The sequence below is a fragment of the Staurois parvus genome, unplaced genomic scaffold, assembly GCF_062004578.1.
Source record: "Staurois parvus isolate SC_StPar_1 unplaced genomic scaffold, SC_StPar_1.0 ptg000011l, whole genome shotgun sequence".
In the NCBI taxonomy this organism is placed as follows: domain Eukaryota; kingdom Metazoa; phylum Chordata; class Amphibia; order Anura; family Ranidae; genus Staurois; species Staurois parvus.
In genome coordinates this window covers 28,512,338-28,532,319 of record NW_028317807.1, presented here as the reverse complement: position 1 = coordinate 28,532,319, position 19,982 = coordinate 28,512,338, and the positions used below count along the sequence as shown (strand labels likewise).

General features: G+C 39.2%; 1 protein-coding gene across 9 annotated transcripts in view; it reads right to left on the bottom strand.

Annotated features, from left to right (window-relative positions):
• UNC80 (unc-80 subunit of NALCN channel complex) overlaps positions 1-18,473 on the bottom strand; it is a 223,535-nt gene extending 205,062 nt beyond the window's left edge. For all 9 annotated transcript variants that reach the window (XM_089672076.1, XM_089672101.1, XM_089672110.1 and 6 more), the window contains exons 1-9: positions 18,294-18,473; positions 13,518-13,566; positions 7,290-7,446; positions 6,285-6,580; positions 6,040-6,163; positions 1,544-1,617; positions 1,180-1,328; positions 831-1,092; positions 175-306 (exon numbers count right to left, since the gene is read on the bottom strand). In XM_089672076.1, coding sequence (XP_089528202.1) covers positions 175-306; positions 831-1,092; positions 1,180-1,328; positions 1,544-1,617; positions 6,040-6,163; positions 6,285-6,580; positions 7,290-7,446; positions 13,518-13,566; positions 18,294-18,385 — 1,335 coding nt within the window. In that variant the 5' untranslated portion in view covers positions 18,386-18,473. The remainder of the gene's footprint in view (positions 1-174; positions 307-830; positions 1,093-1,179; positions 1,329-1,543; positions 1,618-6,039; positions 6,164-6,284; positions 6,581-7,289; positions 7,447-13,517; positions 13,567-18,293) is intronic.
• Positions 18,474-19,982: the final 1,509 nt, after the last annotated feature.

Genomic DNA, 19,982 nt, shown 5'->3' with positions numbered 1-19,982 from the left:
GGCAAAAGTTTTTTTTTACTGAAACCAAACTTTACAGAGATGGAAATATGCAATACTTTGAGGTGTAAATTAGGTGGTCTGTAGAGTGGAGGTAAAGGCTTTTACACATTATAATCCATGCTTCTTCATTAGCTGTTCTGCACCTTCTAGATTTTTTAAAACTTGATATCGTACCTTCTTGAAGATGTTTATCCCAAGATCAGAGGAAAGATCTGGTATTGCTGGTCTTCGAAGATTAGTCAGTGATACTTTGGCATATGGCTCTGCGCCCAAGGATCTGTCTTCTTCATTACATTTAGTCATATCCTATAAAATAAAGGAGGTAAGGATTTCAAAAGTATTTGTCCAGATCTTCAATTATACTCAGTGCTGAGTTAATATCACTAGATCTTCCTATTTTTCATAGCCTTCATTATGACAGAACTTAGCTGGAGCACTGCGATCAACAGAGTGTGACCTGGACAGAACAAGGGCACAAACCAATCAGAAATTCTCCAGATTTCTATTTATGACAAAACTCTATTTTATTCCCAACGTTAAGTTCATAAATATTTTCAGATTAAAATCACAAGTTAAATTCTGGAGTGCAGCATGTCACAACCAATATAGGTTTTTCACTCTTTGTTATGGAACATATCTTCTGCCTAATTAGGAGAAATAGTAAAGGGCTGGTAGAGGAAGTGTTAAGGCTATCTATGCAATGGTGGTAGTGTAAAAAATGCAAATATTGTTCAAAATAATGACAAATGTCCTAATTCCTATACAAGTATAACAATTCTTTAAATATAAAAACTTTCATTTTATAAAGCTTTATCCAAGTAAATTCCCACCTGGGTTTTATGGGTGTTGACAAGAGAAGGAGCAGCTGCCACCATGGAGCTACTGCGAGGACGTGGAATTGGAGGCTCCTCAGGCTCAGGTGACTTCTCTGGTTTCTCCTCCAGCATGTGTCTGAGCCGATGGAGATAATACATAAGTGACCATTGTGTCCCCTCCTCTGACCAATAGGGTTGGAGCAGACATCTTAGTACTGCCACATCGAAGTATGTGGCATAACGGGATTTTTGGCATGGTGGAATCACCAGTGATGGTCTAAAAATGAACAGAAAACATATAAAAGTTGCTATAAACATTCCATAATTATTAATTATGTGTGAAAGTTAATAATAAGTATGGTACCTTGGAAGTGGAGGAGGTCCTCTTTCCTGTGATGTTTGAGAGGTGGCACAACCATCAAAAGAGTTGGCCCTCTGACAACTGGATGCAGTAGGTCGTGGACTGGGGGATATGGAGTCAGGCTGAGCTACTTCAGACACAACCTCAAATCCCTGCCGTAATAAAGAATATTTGATATACCACCAAGTGTATAATACAGTATATTAAAAACACAGTATAATAGGCACATGGGTTTGTACAAAGGACCTTTTTATGATCTGAATAATTATGGGTAGAACCTGAACATTTCTCCAACTCTAGCTTTATTTAACACCCTTGGTAGATGTTGCAATTAATCATGGAAAATACTGTATTCAAAGAGCTGTACCTGTGTGGATCCTACATCCTGCTTTGGTGAATCCACAATTTGATTCTGACTGTTGCATGGTGAACTTCGTTTTGCTAAAATATAGATGTTTAAATAGTTTAAACATTACAATATATGTCAGGTGTATTATTTCCACTTTTACTGTTCTTATGGAAAAGACACAAAACATAGCCAAATACCTGTTACACTGACTGTTTCACAATGAAATACTTTATTCTGTATTTATCATGTCAAGACTGTATTTATTTAAACATTTTTGGGTGGGGTACTAGAACCTCCATTTTTATTGTTATCACATTGTTCATTAAAGTGATTTCCCCTTTACTTACTGTTGAGTCATAGGTCATGGTTAAATCTCTAAAAAAAACCCATAACAAAACAAAAAACTACAGTACATATACAAGATAGATATGTGTTTGGGCTTGTCGGACCATTTTTATTAAACAAAATCAAAGTGACACTAAAGGTAATTTTTTTTAAGTTAAAATAATAAATATGTTATACTCACCTGCTCTGTGCAATGGTTTTGCACAGAGCGGCCCTGAACCTCCTCTTCTAGGGTCCCCCGCTGCCAATCTTGACTCTTCCTCTTCTTCGCGTGCCCCCATAGTAAACCACTTGCTAAGGGGCACAAAGTGCTTGTTTGCTCCTAAGCTGTGTGCGTCTATGGACCCATACTCTATAGAGACATACAGTAGGGCTTATCCCCCGCCCCCACTTCCTCCTCACTGCATTTGATTGACAGCAGCAGTAGCCAAGTCCTGCTTGAGTCCTGTGTGAGAACCACTTTAAAGTCCAACATAAAGTAGTTACCCAGGCAGGAGTATTTCACCATCAAAACAGGAACTGTAAAATAATAGCGAGCCACCTGGCTTCCTCTCTTCAGCAGTGTCATTGCTTAGGCCTTAAACCTTGGCCTTTGGCTTTTGACTGGTCCCTCTGGGTGTCTCCCACAGTCCCTCTGTGTTCCTGCACCCCTCTCTCAGCTTACTTTTCTGGCTCTTCTCATAGGAATTCCATTTATTGTCTTATTCCCTTTATTTCTTATAGGAATGCTAATCTATGGCTGATAGCTTGATGCCTAGAGGCTTGTTTTTTATTCTGAGTGTGCACTTTGCTTCTTTTAATAAAACTTATGTAGCAATTTTACACTATAGAATTGCTTCTTATCATTTATCTCTGAAAGTTTGTGGCTGTACATCCTGTGCTAGTTCTGTGGAGCTGACACGCTTGCCGACGGAATGCTTTAACCCTTCAAGCGTTGAATGATTATTTGTAAACACAGTGGTCATTGGGATCCAGCAAGGAGCTGGAGTGTGTCCTTTTGGGCTTTGGAGCTGGGCACATGGATTTCCTCTGAGCACAAGAGTGTTCTTCTGACTCTGTGAAGATTACGGTTTATCATACATCTATTACTAAGGCCCCATGTACAAGGGACATTTCTGAATTATGGAAACTGATCTACTACAAAACGTAGATTAAAAAACGTCTGTTTGGCCGCGTTTGCATAACGCGTTTATGCATGTTTATGCGCGTTTGCGTTTAGAAGCGTTTTTTAAAGACAAGCACAGGAGAACCACCCAAATGCCCAGAATGCACTGAAAAGTGGTAAATTATTAACTATTTTAGACTGTTTCAGGGAAATACACACAGTAGAAGCAGACACAGCAGTATGTGTTGACATTAGTTAGGTGTTGCTCATTACCATTTCTTTTGTTTCCAAGGGTGGGAAAGGTGTCTGGTGGAGTGAGTCATTAAGGTCACCTGGCAGGGGGTCTGCATGAGGAATTTGAGGTGTGCATGTGCATTAACATATCTTTTGTTTCCAAGGGTGGGAGAGGTCTGAGGTGTGAATTGGTCATTACAATGTGTGACAAGCTTGGTAGGAACATCCTCTGTTAAGTGTTTTGTCCATCTGAACACCTTGAAAACTCTTTGCAAGTATTTTTCATGATGAAAAAAGGCTCTGGACAGCATTGGGAGCTGGAAGAGTTAAAATACAAATTTAAATCCGCAAACGTTTATAAACGTGATTCGCCACGTTTAGCCGTGTTTACAAGCGTTTTGCATTTGAAACGCTGATAACATCGACATCTGAATGCAAGTTTGTTGTGTTCAAAAAAATGACTGTAAACTCAACTGCCTGTAAACGACTGTAAATTCAACTGCCTGTAAACGACTGTAAACGAAGATGAGTACACGGACACATAGGAAAACATTAGGGTGAGTTCAGGGGCTGCTGAAAAAAACACTGAACAGCTCCTAAACATGAGTTTAGCAGCTGCAGTGTACATGAGCCCTTGGGGATTTTGTGGGATCACAAAAGTGGAAATAAGCAGACACTTAACGGACTAATATCACCATTTTGGACATTAATATATTATACATTTTTGATTTATAATTGTATTATAATTTTGTATTATGGTTTATTTTGTTGCACTTGCTCTTTTGTATACAGGCTTTTATATTGCAGCTCCTTACTGCACAGGCCCATGCCCTGGTTTTTCCCACAATTCTTTGGATAACGAAGAAACTAAATACATTTTTTTTTCCACAAAATGTCAATTTAACAACTTATTTCTCACACGGCATATGCACATTTACAATTACACCCCAAAGCACATTCTACTACTTCTCCCAAGTAAGGAGATACATGAGTTAGATTTCTTCAAAGCCTAGCCACATAGAGGAGCCCAAAATCCAAGAAGCACCTTTTGGCTTTTAAGGAGCGCAAATTACGCATCTAATTTCTTGACTATCTATCACACTACTGAAGGCTCTGGTGCACCAGGACAATGAAAACACCCTCACAATGGCCACATTTTGGAAAGCAAACACCCCAATGTATTTTCTATGAGTCTTTTGAACATGTCATTTTTTTGCCACATGTTTTTGGAAGATGTGGAAGAAAATGAAAAAATGTTTTTTTTTACACAAAGGTGTCAATTTATAAAATATTTTGAATACACAGCATGCATATACTAAAAAAATACACCCCAAAATACATGCTGCTACTTCTCCTGAGTATGGCGAGACAACATGTGTGAGACTTTTTCACAGTCTAGCTACCTACAGAGGCCCAAAATAAGGTATTATAGGGGCATAAATCACACATCCAATTTCCTGTCTACCTTTAACATTTTTGGAGACTGACAGATGTTGACTGTCCACTAGGGTCACCAACAAATGTTGAAGGTCCAGTAGGCATAATGAGAAATGTTGATGTTGCAATAGGACACTATTGCAGATGTTGATGGGAAAATAGTACACTGTGACAGATGTTGCTGGGACACTAATACACTGTGACATATGTTGATGTAACACTAGTTCACTGCCACATGTGTTGTGCACTGTTTCACTGTGACGGATGATGATGGGACACTGGTACACTGACAGGTGTTTTGTGCACTGGTACACTGTGACAGATGTTGATTGTCCACAGTGGACACTGACAAAGGTTGATGGTCCACTAGAGACACCGATAAATGCTGATGTTGCAATGGGACACTGACAGATGTTGATGTCGCAATGTAACACTATTGCAGATGTTGATGTGCACTGGTACACTGTGATAGATGTTGATGGGACACTGCTATACTGTAACAGATGTTGTTGGTTCACTGTGGACACTGACAGATGTTTCCAGTCCACTAGGGACACCAACAGATGTTGATGTTGCAGCTGAACACTGACAGATGTTGATGTTGCAATGAGACACTATTGCAGATGTTGATACGCACTGGTACACTGTGACAGATGTTTTTGTGCACTGGTACACTATGACACATGTTGATGGGACACTGGTACACTGTGACAGATGTTTTGTGCACTGGCACACTGTGATAGATGTTGATGGGACACTGGTACAGATGTTGGTGTGCACTTGGACAGGGACAGATGGTGCTTGGTGCAGTGGTGTGGAATGGCGTGTATCTGCACAGTAAAAACAGCAACTATACACAGATCGCTGAAAGGCTGCAGCAACTCCCCATCTCCCCCTCTTCACTGAGCTCTCACTGAGATCAGGGGGACAGCCGATACAGAGGCACGTGCCTCTGTTTACATTGCGTAATGGCTGTGATTAGACACAGCCAACACATGATTGGGCAGCCAATCAGAGAGCCCATATCCTGATCTTTGATGCGCTGTGTCAGAGGGACACATCATCACAGGGTTGCACCGCTGCATGACCCTAGGGCCACGAAGGAGCCCAGGGTCTGAGAGTAAGTTCAGGTACGTCCTCTAAGAATGGCGCTTGTCCCACCCAGCTGTTTCAGTACAGTGGCTGGGTGGAAAGCAGTTAAAGTATGCATTTTTTCCACATGAGTTTTAACTCAGCTTTGTGACAGGTTTAATTTTACTTAAAGCAGAACTATACCCTCTTGTCTTTTTCAGCCAAGGAAGCTGCCATCTGTTAAATCAATTGGTTTAGTTCTGCTTTAAAAAGTAGTATTATTTTCCCATTAAGTACAGAACAAAGAAATAAACAAAATTACCTGTTATGATGTTACGGATAGGTTTAACCAGTGCTGTAAAAGCAGGAACCTCAGGATGTCTGTGTTCCCACATTGGCTGCCAGATGCAAAGGCCACTTGCCAGACGAAAAGTCAAATCGGATTCCTTAAAAAAGAAAAAAACCCTGTTAATTAGCTCTTAGCTTTTTACACAAGCAAATTAGAATAACACAGAAGATGGTTCATGATAAAAAAATACCCATGCAATCGGATTTTGAGCCACTTACTTTAATCCTGTGGACTAGAGGAGCAAAAAGGAAAACAAAGAGTTCCACCGTGGCCATAGAATTCTGTAGGAACTTCCTCCGATTGTTCTCATCCTCTTCATTGGTATTACTTTGCCTAGGCTGTCCTGGAGAGCCTTGGTTTTCTTGATGGATAAAGGCACCACTACCAGCACCCCAGCTAGAACTCCGGTCAGTGCTAAACCTGTCATTACTGCAGTCCTGTGGAGCTTCCAGAAGCATCCAATGAAGAGTATGTAGAAGCTTAGTTTCTGCAACACCAAGCTTATCCTGATGACCTATGTGGAAAATAAAACTATGATTAGGACCTTAAAGTGTTACAAAACCCATTACCCTGTATTCACCACATCTAGTCTCCCACAGTACACACTACATGGAAATGCAAATATAGTAGTAAATATAAACTTCTCAATACCATTTCTCATCAACAGTATATAGCAGTCTTGTGACCTCTATCAGTGTCCAGCTGAGCACTGGTCAAAGCTTGTAGGAGGAGTTTTCTAACTGTCCTATGAGGCTGCATAACCCCTGAACTTCTATCTGCACAGCGCCGATCGGCCCTGTGCTGATCACATGCACCCTCGAAAGAAAAAAAAAGACTCTCTAGCAATACACACTAAACTGAGCATGTGCAGAGTGACTTCTAGAGCTCTGTGCTATTTCCAGGTGGATTGGGGACAATAGAAAAAGGGGAAGATCAGAGAAGACAGGATAAAACAGCCTTTTTACACAATGCGAAGGATTAACCCCTTTGGTTCCACAGTGAGTACAACAAGAATGCTTTACTGCAAATACAGACTGATTTTACTGTTGTGGGTTTAGTAACACTTTAATACAGTGTAAGTCAAACAGGCCATGAAGACTAGTCTGATCAGAAGAAAGATGAAGCTTTTTATATGTTGGCAAACTAAATATTACAGTTACTAGAAAACACACGTCTGCGAAACACTTAGGTCAAACGTCTCAAACACCAGGTATAATACCAACCTAATTTGTTTCTGTTGGAGAGCAATGTCGCTGTACAATGTAAAACATGTGGAAGTGCAGCTTGGACTAATTCCCATCGAGAGATGCTCTGGATAGCTTCTGAGAGGGCAGGAGAAAGGCCATGCAACTTGTTTTCAACCAAAACTCTTTCAAATGACTAGTATAGAAAGAAAATAATAGTAATCATTAACACTGTGCAGATATATTGTACTACAAATCTTTTGTTATTGCTGAGCTTTAAATATCTTCCAAGAATGCCAGGGTTCCCTGGCAACTACAATAATTGACTATCTGTACACAACATACTCTAGTCCTCCAGGACAAATATGGGATTTTTGCACCTTCAGCACTTGTTGCCTGGTCTTCTATTGGGCTGTTAATCAAATACTTGATGTATACACAGTAACATCTAGTGGTTAAAGGGCAGCAGTGCAGACTATGCACTTCATGAAGCTGAAATGAGATCTATTACAGTCTGCCATTTACAGCTTAAAACATATCTAAAGCCAATACTTTTTTTCAGTTTAGGATATGCACAACAGAGATTGGTTTAAACCCTTGTCAATTTTTTTTATTTTTTCACTGCCTGTGTACCATTAGGGGGCGTTTCTTTAATTCATGTCTCAGAGGTGCACCAGAAGGATAGAGGAAATCTCTTCAAAGACTTTTAAAAACTCACTCAGACTGTTGTTACCAAAACAAGTATCCCCACAGGAAGATTTCTGGTGACAACCAACATTTTTTGGATTCTCTTCACTCTCAGTCCCATTGATAAAGGACATCAGGACAAATAGAAAGGACAATGTAGAGAAAGTCAATAGAATCTTACTCAAGTCCAATATCAGCAAAAAGTGGGTGTAAAGCAAGCCATAGATTATGTGATTTTCTTTCCTACAACCTGTGTGGGGGGGGCATCCCTGCCGGGAGAGCACAGTTATTATTGCTAGCAGCTATAGCCACTGGCAATAGTTACATGAAAAATCCAACAGGCTGGTTGTACCCAGGTCGTAAAACAATCTAATTGGGTACAATCAGTCTGCCCCTGCAGGGACTGGCCGAAGTTCAAACCATCTATGGCCAGATTAACTCTTCTGCCGATATGGAACTTCAGTAAATCCTACTTCAGAAGCTCCTTGGTGTGCTGGTCTTCTCTTTTCTGCTGGATTCTGTACAGTGCTACTGTAAAATCATGCACTTACAAGGGTTACCTATGGATGTCTGTGTGGTATGGTTTGATGAATCATTAGCAATAAAATCCTGACTATTTTATCCAAAGGTTAGTGTTAAAGGTTAACAACACATAATGACAACAAGAAAACAAAAAATAAAGCAAAATAAAAGCACAAAACAAGAACAAAAGAAAATAGGGGTAGTTCAGACATGATTATAGCTGAAATAGCAGACTGATACCTAGGGTCCACGCCACAAAATACCAACATTGGTCAAGTTTTAAAGCATCAAAAAAGCCCAAGATGCAATTAATATCCTGATGAATTATTAGCAATAAAAACCTGACTATTTTATCCAGAGGTTAGTTTTAAAGGTTAACAACACATAATGATGAGAAAACAAAAAAAAATTAATAAAAGCACAAAACAAGAACAAAAGAAAATAGGGGTAGGTCAGACATGATTACAGCTGAAATAGCAGACTGATACCTACGGTCCACACCACAAAATACCAGAATTGGCCAAGTTTTAAAGCATCAAAGAAGCCCAGGATACAAATAATAGGGTAAATTGACAGATATAATAAAGACATTGTTTTATTGAGATTATTGTTTGATTTTTGGTGTTCCAATATCAAACCAGACTGGGGAACTTTCATAGCAAATGTAACACTAACACAGAGATCACCCTGATCTCTACCGCACCTAGAGCAACAAGGATAACTCCGCAACCACATGTTTGATAGGTATTGTGCAGAATACATAATAATGGGAGCCTGTTGGATTGTGAGAGAGAAACTCTTGGAAGCAATCGGAGGATCTTTTCCCAATAATCATTTGATATGATACCCAAGTCTTGCTTCCATCTGTGTTTACTCTGCTGCAGGAAATGTATCAAAACTTGAGCTGACAGTATCAGGAGCAGCTGTACATGGTAACCAATAAGCTTCTATCTTAAATTAGTTTAGTTAAGCTTTGAAAATGAAAGATAGAAGCTGAATGGTTACCAAGAGCATACAGATGTGAGATCAAACCTTTAGTGACACGTGCCTAAACTATGGTTTTTTCAATATGTGCCTGTCTCCACTGGGGAATATACCTATCTAGTAGATATAAGTCAGGGAATCATTAAGCCACAAAGGGGTATATTTAGTAAATCCTTTAATCACAAGGAGAACTTTGGGTATTGAATCTAGACATCCAAGTACTTAATTTCAGACACTATCTCAATAGGAGACACTGAACTTGTAGGAAGTTGTTGAATGGAGTACATTGGAAGAAGTATGGACTTGTCCCAGTTAATTAAAAAGTCCTTAGAAACATTTAAATTCTACACAGATATACATGAAGGAGAGAAGAATGGGTAACAGCTAGCTTTTGTTCTCTACTTCTCCTGTAATAAATCCCACTATTTATCTAATGATTATCTAATCAGGGCAGCAGCTGGTTCAATAGAGAGATTGAAAATTATAGGGGATACAGGGCAGCCCTGAGCAGTACTATTACTACCACTGACACCAATGAAAGGGCACTATTTCTCCTACTGACACTAATGATAGGGCACTATTCTTTCCACTGACACCAACGATGGGACACCATTCCTCCTACTGTCATCAACAATGGGGCACTATTACTTCTACTGACACCAACGATGGGGCACTATTCCTTTCACTGATATAAATGATTGGGCACTATTCCTCCCACTGGTAGAGTATAATTGATTAGGCACTGTTCCTCCTACTAACACCAACAATGGGGCCCTATTCCTTTCACTAATACCATTGATGGGGAACTATTCCTCCACCTACTGGGCACAGGTGCTATGTAATTTGTTAATCTCACTGACCACCAAACCTGAGACGTTGTGTATTCCCACTGAAGCTGGGGCATTTCCTTCTCCCACTGGCCACAGTCTGGCCCCTCTAACATCTGAAGGACAGTAAACTGGCCCTTTGTTTAGAACGTTTGGATACACCTGGTCTACATGAAAGGATTTTTACATCTGTGGATGATAATGAGATGGGGAGGTATTCTTATCTTTCTTAAAAAGGACAACAGTTGTGGCTTTATGCACAGGAATAGGTAAGGCCTCCATTGAGTGGCCTCATTATATGTCTAAAGGAGAAAAGAGAGGGCAGTATCCTGATATTATTTAGAAATTTCCATCTGACGGCCATTATTAGAGAAACTGGCCACCACATCCTTCAACTCCTAGAGCATCAGGGGAGAATCCAGGTATTCCTTATTTAGAGACCAACTGTGGAAGAATAAAACTGTCTAAAAAGATCTCAAGTTCCTGACTAGTACACTGTGCCCTGTATTTTTACACAGTCAAATAAAAATCCTAATGTCTCAGCCTCTTTACAGCCACAACAAATAATTCCTATACTACAGTATGTGTAATATGCATTAAATGTTGTTTTCTATTTATTTCCTATGATCATCAGCTCCATCTAATGACATTAATATGGTATTTTTTGGAAATACTGCAGTCAGGAAAATACTGCACAATAGCCACATGTAGCTGACAATCATAGGAAATAAATAGAAAATGACAGGTCACACATATTAGACACATATGTGGAATATTATGTGTAATATCCTGTTAATGTTCTTTTATCTTTCAAAACAGAATAAGAGCCAGTGCTTCCTAAAATTAATATGATGTTAAGCACATACAGTCGCTTTTGGCATTCACTTATTCATACACAGTAGGCTTTACTCATTCCTACAATCTTACCACCTATGAGAAAACATGCTGCTATCCCAATCATGATACTGCTATCTACTGTACTCTTCTAAGCTTCCATTTGTCTACAGACTCAAGAACTTCCAGTGCAGAAAACTGCAGCCACACATCTCCTTTCCATCACTTTCCCAGACCACAGCCCTTACTCAGCTGCCATACAGGTGAAACTCAAAAAATTAGAATATTGTGCAAAAGTTCATTTATTTCAGTAATGCACCTTAAAAGGTGAAACTAATATATGAGATAGACTCATTACATGCAAAGCAAGATAGTTCAAGCCGTGATTTGTCATAATTGTGATGATTATGGCTTACAGCTCATGAAAACCCCAAATCCACAATCTCAGAAAATTAGAATATTGTGAAAAGGTGCAATATTCTAGGCTCAAAGTGTCCCACTCTAATCAGCTAATTAAGCCATAACACCTGCAAAGGGTTCCTGAGCCTTTAAATGGTCTCTCAGTCTGGTTCAGTAGGAATCACAATCATGGGAAAGACTGCTGACCTGACAGTTGTGCAGAAAACCATAATTGACACCCTCCATAAGGAGGGAAAGCCTCAAAAGGTAATTGCAAAAGAAGTTGGATGTTCCCAAAGTGCTGTATCAAAGCACATTAATAGGAAGTTATGTGGAAGGGAAAAGTGTGGAAGAAAAAGGTGCACAAGCAGCAGGGATGACCGCAGGCTGGAGAGGATTGTCAGGAAAAGGGCATTCAAAAGTGTTGGGGACTTTCACTAGGAGTGGACTGAGGCTGGAGTCAGTGCATCAAGAGCCACCACACACAGACGGATCCTGCACATGGGCTTCAAATGTCGTATTCCTCTTGTCAAGCCACTCCTGAGCAACAAACGTCAGAAGCGTCTTACCTGGGCTAAAGAAAAACAGACCTGGTCTGTTGCTCAGTGGTCCAAAGTCCTCTTTTCTGATGAGAGCAACTTTTGCATTTCATTTGGAAACCAAGGACCCAGAGTATGGAGGAAGAATGGAGAGGCACACACTGCAAGATGCTTGAAGTCCAGTGTGAAGTTTTCACAGTATGTGTTGATTTGGGGAGCCATGTCATCTGCTGGTGTTGGTCCACTGTGCTTCATTAAGTCCAGGGTCAACACAGCCGTCTACCAGGAGATTTTGGAGCACTTCATGCTTCCTTCCGCAGAAGAGCTTTATGGGGATGCTGAACTCATTTTCCAGCAGGACTTGGCACCTGCCCACACTGCCAAAAGCACCAAAACCTGGTTCAAACTCACCTGACCTGAACCCCATAGAGAATCTATGGGACAGATGAGAGACATGAGACAGAACAATGAAGAAGAGCTGAAGGCCGCTATTGAAGCATCCTGGTCTTCCATAACACCTCAGCAGTGCCACAGGCTGATAGCTCCATGCCACGCCGCATTGAGGCAGTAATTGCTGCAAAAGGGGTCCAAACCAAGTACTGAATACATATGCATGCTTATACTTTTCAGAGGTCTGATATTGTTCTATGTACAATCCTTGTTTTATTGATTGCATGTAATATTATAATTTTCTGAGATTGTGGATTTGGGGTTTTCATGAGCTGTAAGCCATAATCACAATTATGACAAATCACGGCTTGAACTATCTTGCTTTGCATGTAATGAGTCTATCTCATATATTAGTTTCACCTTTTAAGTTGCATTACTGAAATAAATGATCTTTTGCACGATATTCTAATGTTTCGAGTTTCACCTGTATACTTGAACCACACAAACAAAATGGTCCACTCAAGTCTTATGAATGAGAACAGACATGCTAGACACATCAAGGCAACCTGTGCAGATTGCTGTATGGCTTGATTTGGTTTCTAACAAAAAGCTTTGTGGATTCTGAAATCCCTCCGGTAAATGTAAAGCAAAATTCTCAAGAAAATTGTATAATGTGTGGCCAGTCTTAGCCTGAAGGATCTCAGAATCCAAAAAGCTTTCTGTTAGAAGCCAAATCAAGCCTGGCCATACATTATACAATTTTCTTGAGATTTGTGCTGTAGATTTACCAAAAACCATATAATATGAGGTCAAACCTAAACAACACTTTCAGTTGTATCCAATCAGGCAGGCCCTTGCGCTACACAGTTGTAGGTAAATCCAAAGGAAATTGGGTAGAAATTGGACAGAAAATTGTATGAAAATTGTATAGTGTATGGCCAGCCTTAGTTTGTTTTTCTTTGCACAGTATATGGCAATCTCCTGTGAAGATTGAAGAGGCTGATACATATTAAATAGCAATAATAATAATAATTGGGGAAAAACACTCCTCAGACAAAAAAACCCCTAAAAAATATGATACCTACCACACAAGATGCTTCATACTGCTTGCCAAGCTTGGGTCTCAGAAATGCACTGCAACAACAAGATTGACTGGTTCATACAGACTTTAGACACATTACATTATTGATTAATGCTGAACTCCAGACACAACATATTTATTTGAAAATATTGTTCAATAGCCACAAAAGATATAAATCCTCCTTGTATGCTTCAAATAGCTTAAAAATCCAGATTTTACCTTGTAAAACTAGTGGTGACATCACCACTGTACTACAAATAGCCTTAGCAGACAGCAGAGCTGTGGGAGATTCTCCCCTACAGGCTGCCTGCAGAAAACTACAGGATGGACTGGATACAAGACCAGCCACCCTGCACAATGAAAGACAGCAGAAGTAACTGGTCTTTATTATAGGAAGCTCCTGCACAAAGACAAATCACACTGGATTACTACCCAGATATGGAAGAAAAGAAAACAAAGGACACCAAGATTTAAATAAGAGTACACGACTCTTGTATTTAGACAAAAAATACATATCCCGGAGTTCAGCTTTAAACATAATCCTTTAGAGTTGAACTGCAGTGTAATATATAAATGCAGAGTTGAAAGATATACACATGAAATGTTTTATCTGCTAAAAGTTTTTGAAGTCTCTGCAGCCAGTATTCTATTTTGGCCCCCCTGCCAGACTGTACAGACCGGTTGATAACTCACTCCATTGCCTCTAAGCAGTATAATTGGACATCTCCCTGCCTCCAGCCTGTCTGTGAGTGAACAATGAAGGAAAAGCAGCCGACTGACGAAGTTTTCTCTCAGCTCTCAACTGAAGTACGACAGAACTGCAAATTATTATAGCCATGAGTGACATTGCAGCCCCTTGTTCTCCCCGTGTAACTGCTGCTGTGCAGGGGAATACAGGCTATTATCAAGACAGACTTAGGTATATGCTAAATGTATGTAAAACTACATTTAATAATCTCAATGAACAGAATACTAGACTGGGATGCATTTTTATATCTGTCCAGTGTGAAGCTTAAAAAAAAAGAATTCTGTTACCAAACTAAATTAAAAGGACACAAAAAAAGAAGAGTATTAATATTTACTTTCCCTGCTGTCATTACCTAAAGAATTTTCAGCATCCCACATACTTCTGCACACAAGCAATTTTTGTTTTGTTTCAGATGCATTTATTAATTGACTAATTTAATTTTGTCATATTCGTTATTTTTAACTGATTCCTTTTCGGAATTCATTTCACACCTTTGGCATTCGTTTCATATATTCATTGGTCTGGGTGGATTCGAAACATTTTGCAGTTTTTCCAGAAGATTGCTATAAATTCAATATATTATTGAATTGGATGGAATCGAATCAGAAACATTCTGAAAATATCAGAAACAAAAATATTTTTAGATGTTAGTCCAACCCACCAGGAGAAATGGCATAAGCAGTTTGGACAATATTAACTGGCCTCGTGTACATCCGAAATAATGAATAGAATGAAATTCAGATCCAATTGTTATCCAAATTATCGAACAAATTTGAAAATTGAGTTAATTTCCTCATAGGCCCAAACTACTGACACATCACGTGATGTCATCCAAATGAAACAAAAGAAACAAATGTATTCATTAATTTTTTTTTACTTGTTACCATTAGTTTCTGTGTTCATTCTGAGATTCGGATACATCTGAATCTCTGAAAATGAAATTTTCATCCAAAAGAGGAATCAAAATGAAACAAATTGCACAAGTCTACTTCTGAATGTGTTGGGTGCCTGGTCCCCCACTGTGCACTGTGGCTCCACCTGTAGGCTGCTATGTTGCTACTGTGTTCTGTAGTGACATAACAGTGGGGGGTTGAACCACAGCAGACAGTGGGGGACCAAATATCAAACACATGTTGTATGCTGAATATTCTTCACCCGGTGTAGCTCTTAAAAAGAGCAAAGATTCAAATCTTGGGTGACAGGCCCAGCGAGTATGAATATTCTTCTTATGTGGGGTTTATTATTATTTGTATCTTTTTATTTGATGACAGAGCCCCTTTAATCAGAAAATCACTGTATACACTTCTAGCTTGATGTACAAAAAATGGCTGTAAAATTGGAGGTTGTAAAATTACATCCAATAAAAGACTTGAATCCCATGTGCTGATGGATACCTTCTAAGACTGTGAGAGGAAAAGTTGTTTAATGGAAACTTGTCATGATGGAAGCACAGAAGCTGTCATTACTGACCTCTCCATCTGAAAATGCTAGTTGCTTGGCTGTATTGGTGACCCCTTTGGATTACTGAAATTAAGTATGCCAATAAGAACTTCTAGCTTTTCTAATCTGCATATTAATTTCAGATCAGTTACTCAAAAAGTAATGATGGCAGTGTGGCAGCATAATGGCGTGACAACTAGCATTTTCAAAAGGAGGTTAGCAAGGGTATCCTCCATATTCCTCTAATGACACACTTACTAAAACTAAAGTTTATTCATTTTTTAGGGGGGTGGGGGTGGAGGGTTCTCCCACAATGTATCTTGTTCTGTGAATGGAGGAGAACAGGATCCCCACCGCCCAATCACAAAACGCATTGCAGATCTCTGAATGGTGGAGAAGGCAGAAGGCAGAGTGCAAATGGCACAACTCTTCACACTAGCTGCTGTTAACCCTTACAGCAACAGAAGATAGCCGCTTCAGGCAATATCTGGCCGCTAGGAAAATGACATATAGGGAGGATCTTTACAAGAAGCAACAGCTTTTAGAACATGATTAGCACACCATTACATGTAATTAATGTGTTTGGTTCTGTATCCCAAAAAATGACAAAACGTCCACTTTAAAATGAACCCGGTATATAAGGAGTTGATATTTTCAAACACATGAATGATATCTTTTCTGGTAACCACATAGAAATGAATAGCCTAATATGATTTCTGTGCAGCGTCCTGCCTAACAGCAGAAACACAGAGGTTGCAGTGTAAAATTGAAGGAACGCGTCATGAGAGAAATTCCCTTCCCTTGCAAAGTGAGCAGTCTATTTGCTTTTAGTAACTCAAACCCATTACACCTCAATGTGATCGTTATTCATTGCTCTTTCACACAATGAGGCTGATTTACTAAAAGCAAATAGACTGTTCACTTTGCAAAGGAATTTCCAATAGCTTACTGAAGGCATTGAGATTTCACTTTGCATAGAATACCCAATCAAATGCAGGGACAATGTAAAAACAACTGTATTTTTGCATGTGATGATCATGGAAACCAACAGAACTTAACCGCATTCGCTAAGCTATAGGAAATTTCTCTTACAATGTGAACAACATATTTGCCTTTAGTAAATCAACCTCAATGTATCCTTATCTTGCTGGCTTGGGTCATTATTAAGAAATGCAATAATAATGAGGATGGAGATGCACTGGCTCTGCTCTCAGTGACAGCCTGCCCTGCCTCTTGCTCTAGGCTTGCTATTATCTGTCATATGGCCATGGCTGATACTCCTCTATAAAACACTCTCATTTCTGCTTCATTCTCCTTACCACTTGTTGGGTATTTTCTCCAGTACATGAAAGCTGTGGTGGCTGCTGGAACTGAACCGTGCAATTGCTCTGCTACACTCATGAAATATACATGAATCCTGATTTTCATCTGTGCTGCACTATTCCTGCTCTGTGCTTGTGTGTCCAGTGGTAACAGAAGTCACCTCCACTATGATCAGAAGCCATTTATTGTCACCATATAGTTATCTATGTCTGCATCTGTATAGCCTGTGCTACAACATGACAATATACTGTGCATTATAGAGGTTTATATCTATGCACTGCTGGGCAAGTCTGAAAGAAAACCAATTTGTAGATGCACTGGAAGTAATTAATACTGTGATGTAACACAAAAAAAAATAATGGAGACATCTGGTGGTTAAAAAAAAGCATGAAATAAAAATAATGTGTGTATAGGATTTAACAGTCGGAGGGAAAGCTCAGCGACACAGAAATGATAGATATAGGAAGGGGTATGATCATGCCGGGGGGAGCCCAATATAAATATACATACATATACACACATATTGAGAGAGAGAGAGAGAGAGAGAGAGAGAGAGAGAGAGAGAGAGAGAGAGAGAGACATCATTTAAAAAGTGTGAATATGATCATTGGATATGAACTGACACACATTTTTGAGACAAGCATTTAGGAGACATATATATATATATATATATATATATATATATATATATATATATATATATTAGCCTTCCAGATGTTTGTCTCATCTAACATAGATGTCAATGTTTCCAGAACATCCTACTGATCACAATCAAGTGAAAACACACACATATATATATATATATATATATATATATATACATGTAGAGGCAGTGATAGGTAATCATGTATCACTTAGAGATGTGATTGAGATCAGTAGCATCAGGATGGATGGATGATCTAGAAATAATGACATCTTTATGAAATGAAACAATCACGTAGAAGGAATAGATATATGTATATATATATATATATATACATATAAAAGCCTCCTACGTGATTGTTTCGTGTGTGTGTGTGTGTGTGTGTGTGTGTGGTTTTACTTAGGGTGATTGTGATCAGTAGGATGATCTGGAAACACTGACATCTATGTTAGATGAGACAGACATCTGGAAGGCTAATATATATATATATATATATATATATATATATATATATATATATACTGCATGGCCAATCATGTATGACTCGGAGATGGTAGGATGAGTAGGATGACCTGGAAATAATGACATCTCTATAATATATGATTGAATAGGAAGCTGTCATGTACCTAGTCTGCCTCCACAGGAAGATCTGGATGGGCAGTGGGATCCCGCGGAGTCTCTCCTGATCCTGGCCCTCCGAACTCTTCCTCTTCACCATGATGGCAGCCTGTAGTCCTCCAGCCTCGTCTCCCCTCCGCGGCTCTCCGCTGCCCGTCTTCTGCTCAGGAAGATGTCCGCTCCTGTGATTTCTGCTTTCAGCACCTCCCCTTGTGGACAGCGCCCTGTCTCTAGCGGAGAGTCGGAGAACTGCACCCTGAGCCCAGGAATCGCTGCTTGTGCTTCATAACATCCCTTCAATGGATGAACGAATTATTAATGTACAGTATTTGGCTTTGATATTCAGACTGTATTATGATTTACTATTGAATAGACAGAATAGATCATTGAGGGAATTTAGCCAACAGCTGCTTTTCATTCATATATGGTTTTAGCTCAGCTTTAGAATTGCAATGGACTTTCCTGTTATTAACTTTGAAAAATCATTTTGTTTGGTTTATTTGAGGAAGCTGACCTTTACCCATTTGACCTCCGGAAAGGTTTAACCCCCTCATGACCAGGGCATTTTTTGCTATTCAGTAATGCGCTATTTAGCAATGCGCTATTTTAACTGGTAATTGCGCGGTCATGCAACACTGTACCCAAATTAAATTTATCTAATCTTTTTCACACAAATATAGCTTTCTTTTGGTGGTATTTGATCACCACTGGGTTTTTTATTTTTATTTTATAAACAATAAAAGAGAATTTTGAAAAAAAAGATATTTTTTACTGTGTGATATAAAACATATCCAATAAAATCAAATTTCTTCCCAAATTTAGGCCAAAATGCAATGTGCTACATATCTTTGGTAAAATAAAAAAAATCCCAATAAGTGAATAGTAATTGGGTTGTGTGATAGTTATAGCATCTACAAATGATGATATAGTAGAATTTATGCAGCTATAGATGCGATACTGGTAACACACTTATAGTGGGACTGTGATAGTGTTGTGGGCAATCTGCCACAAACAGACACTTGCTGGGAAGTACACTAGCTGACTAACTGACACTGAGGTCGATAGTGACACTAATACACTGTACTTATAACACTGGCTGGAAAGGGGTTAACATCTAGGGGCAATCAAGGTGTTAACTGTACGCCTAACAAGTGTAATGTGTGTAACATGTGCTGCTTTTACTAAGAGATTTGGTGGGTTTTTTTTATCCCTGCTTGGCAGGGAGAAGAAACATCCAGATTGTTTGTAAACACAGGACTCTGTTCTGTGATTGAACACAGCCAATCACCAGGTTTCAGCCGAAATCATTGGCTGAAACCTGCTGATTAACTCATGCTACATAGTTAGTCTGGCTGAAAAAAAGACAAAAGACCATCCCGTTCAACAATTAAAAGAAAAAAAAATTATAATCCTATACCCACAGTTGATCCAGAGGAAGGCAAAAAAAAACCCAGCAAAGCATGATCTAATTTGGTCCTGTAGGGAAAAAAATTCCTTCCTGATCCCCCGAGAGGCAATCGGATATTCCCTGGATCAACTTTACCTAGAAATGTTAGTATACAGTTATATTCTGTATATCCAAGAAAGAATCCAGGACTTTTTTAAAGCAATCCACTGAGCTGGCCAGAACCAACTCTTGAGGGAGTTTATTCCACATTTTCACAGCTCTCACTATGAAGAAACCTTTCCGTGTTTGG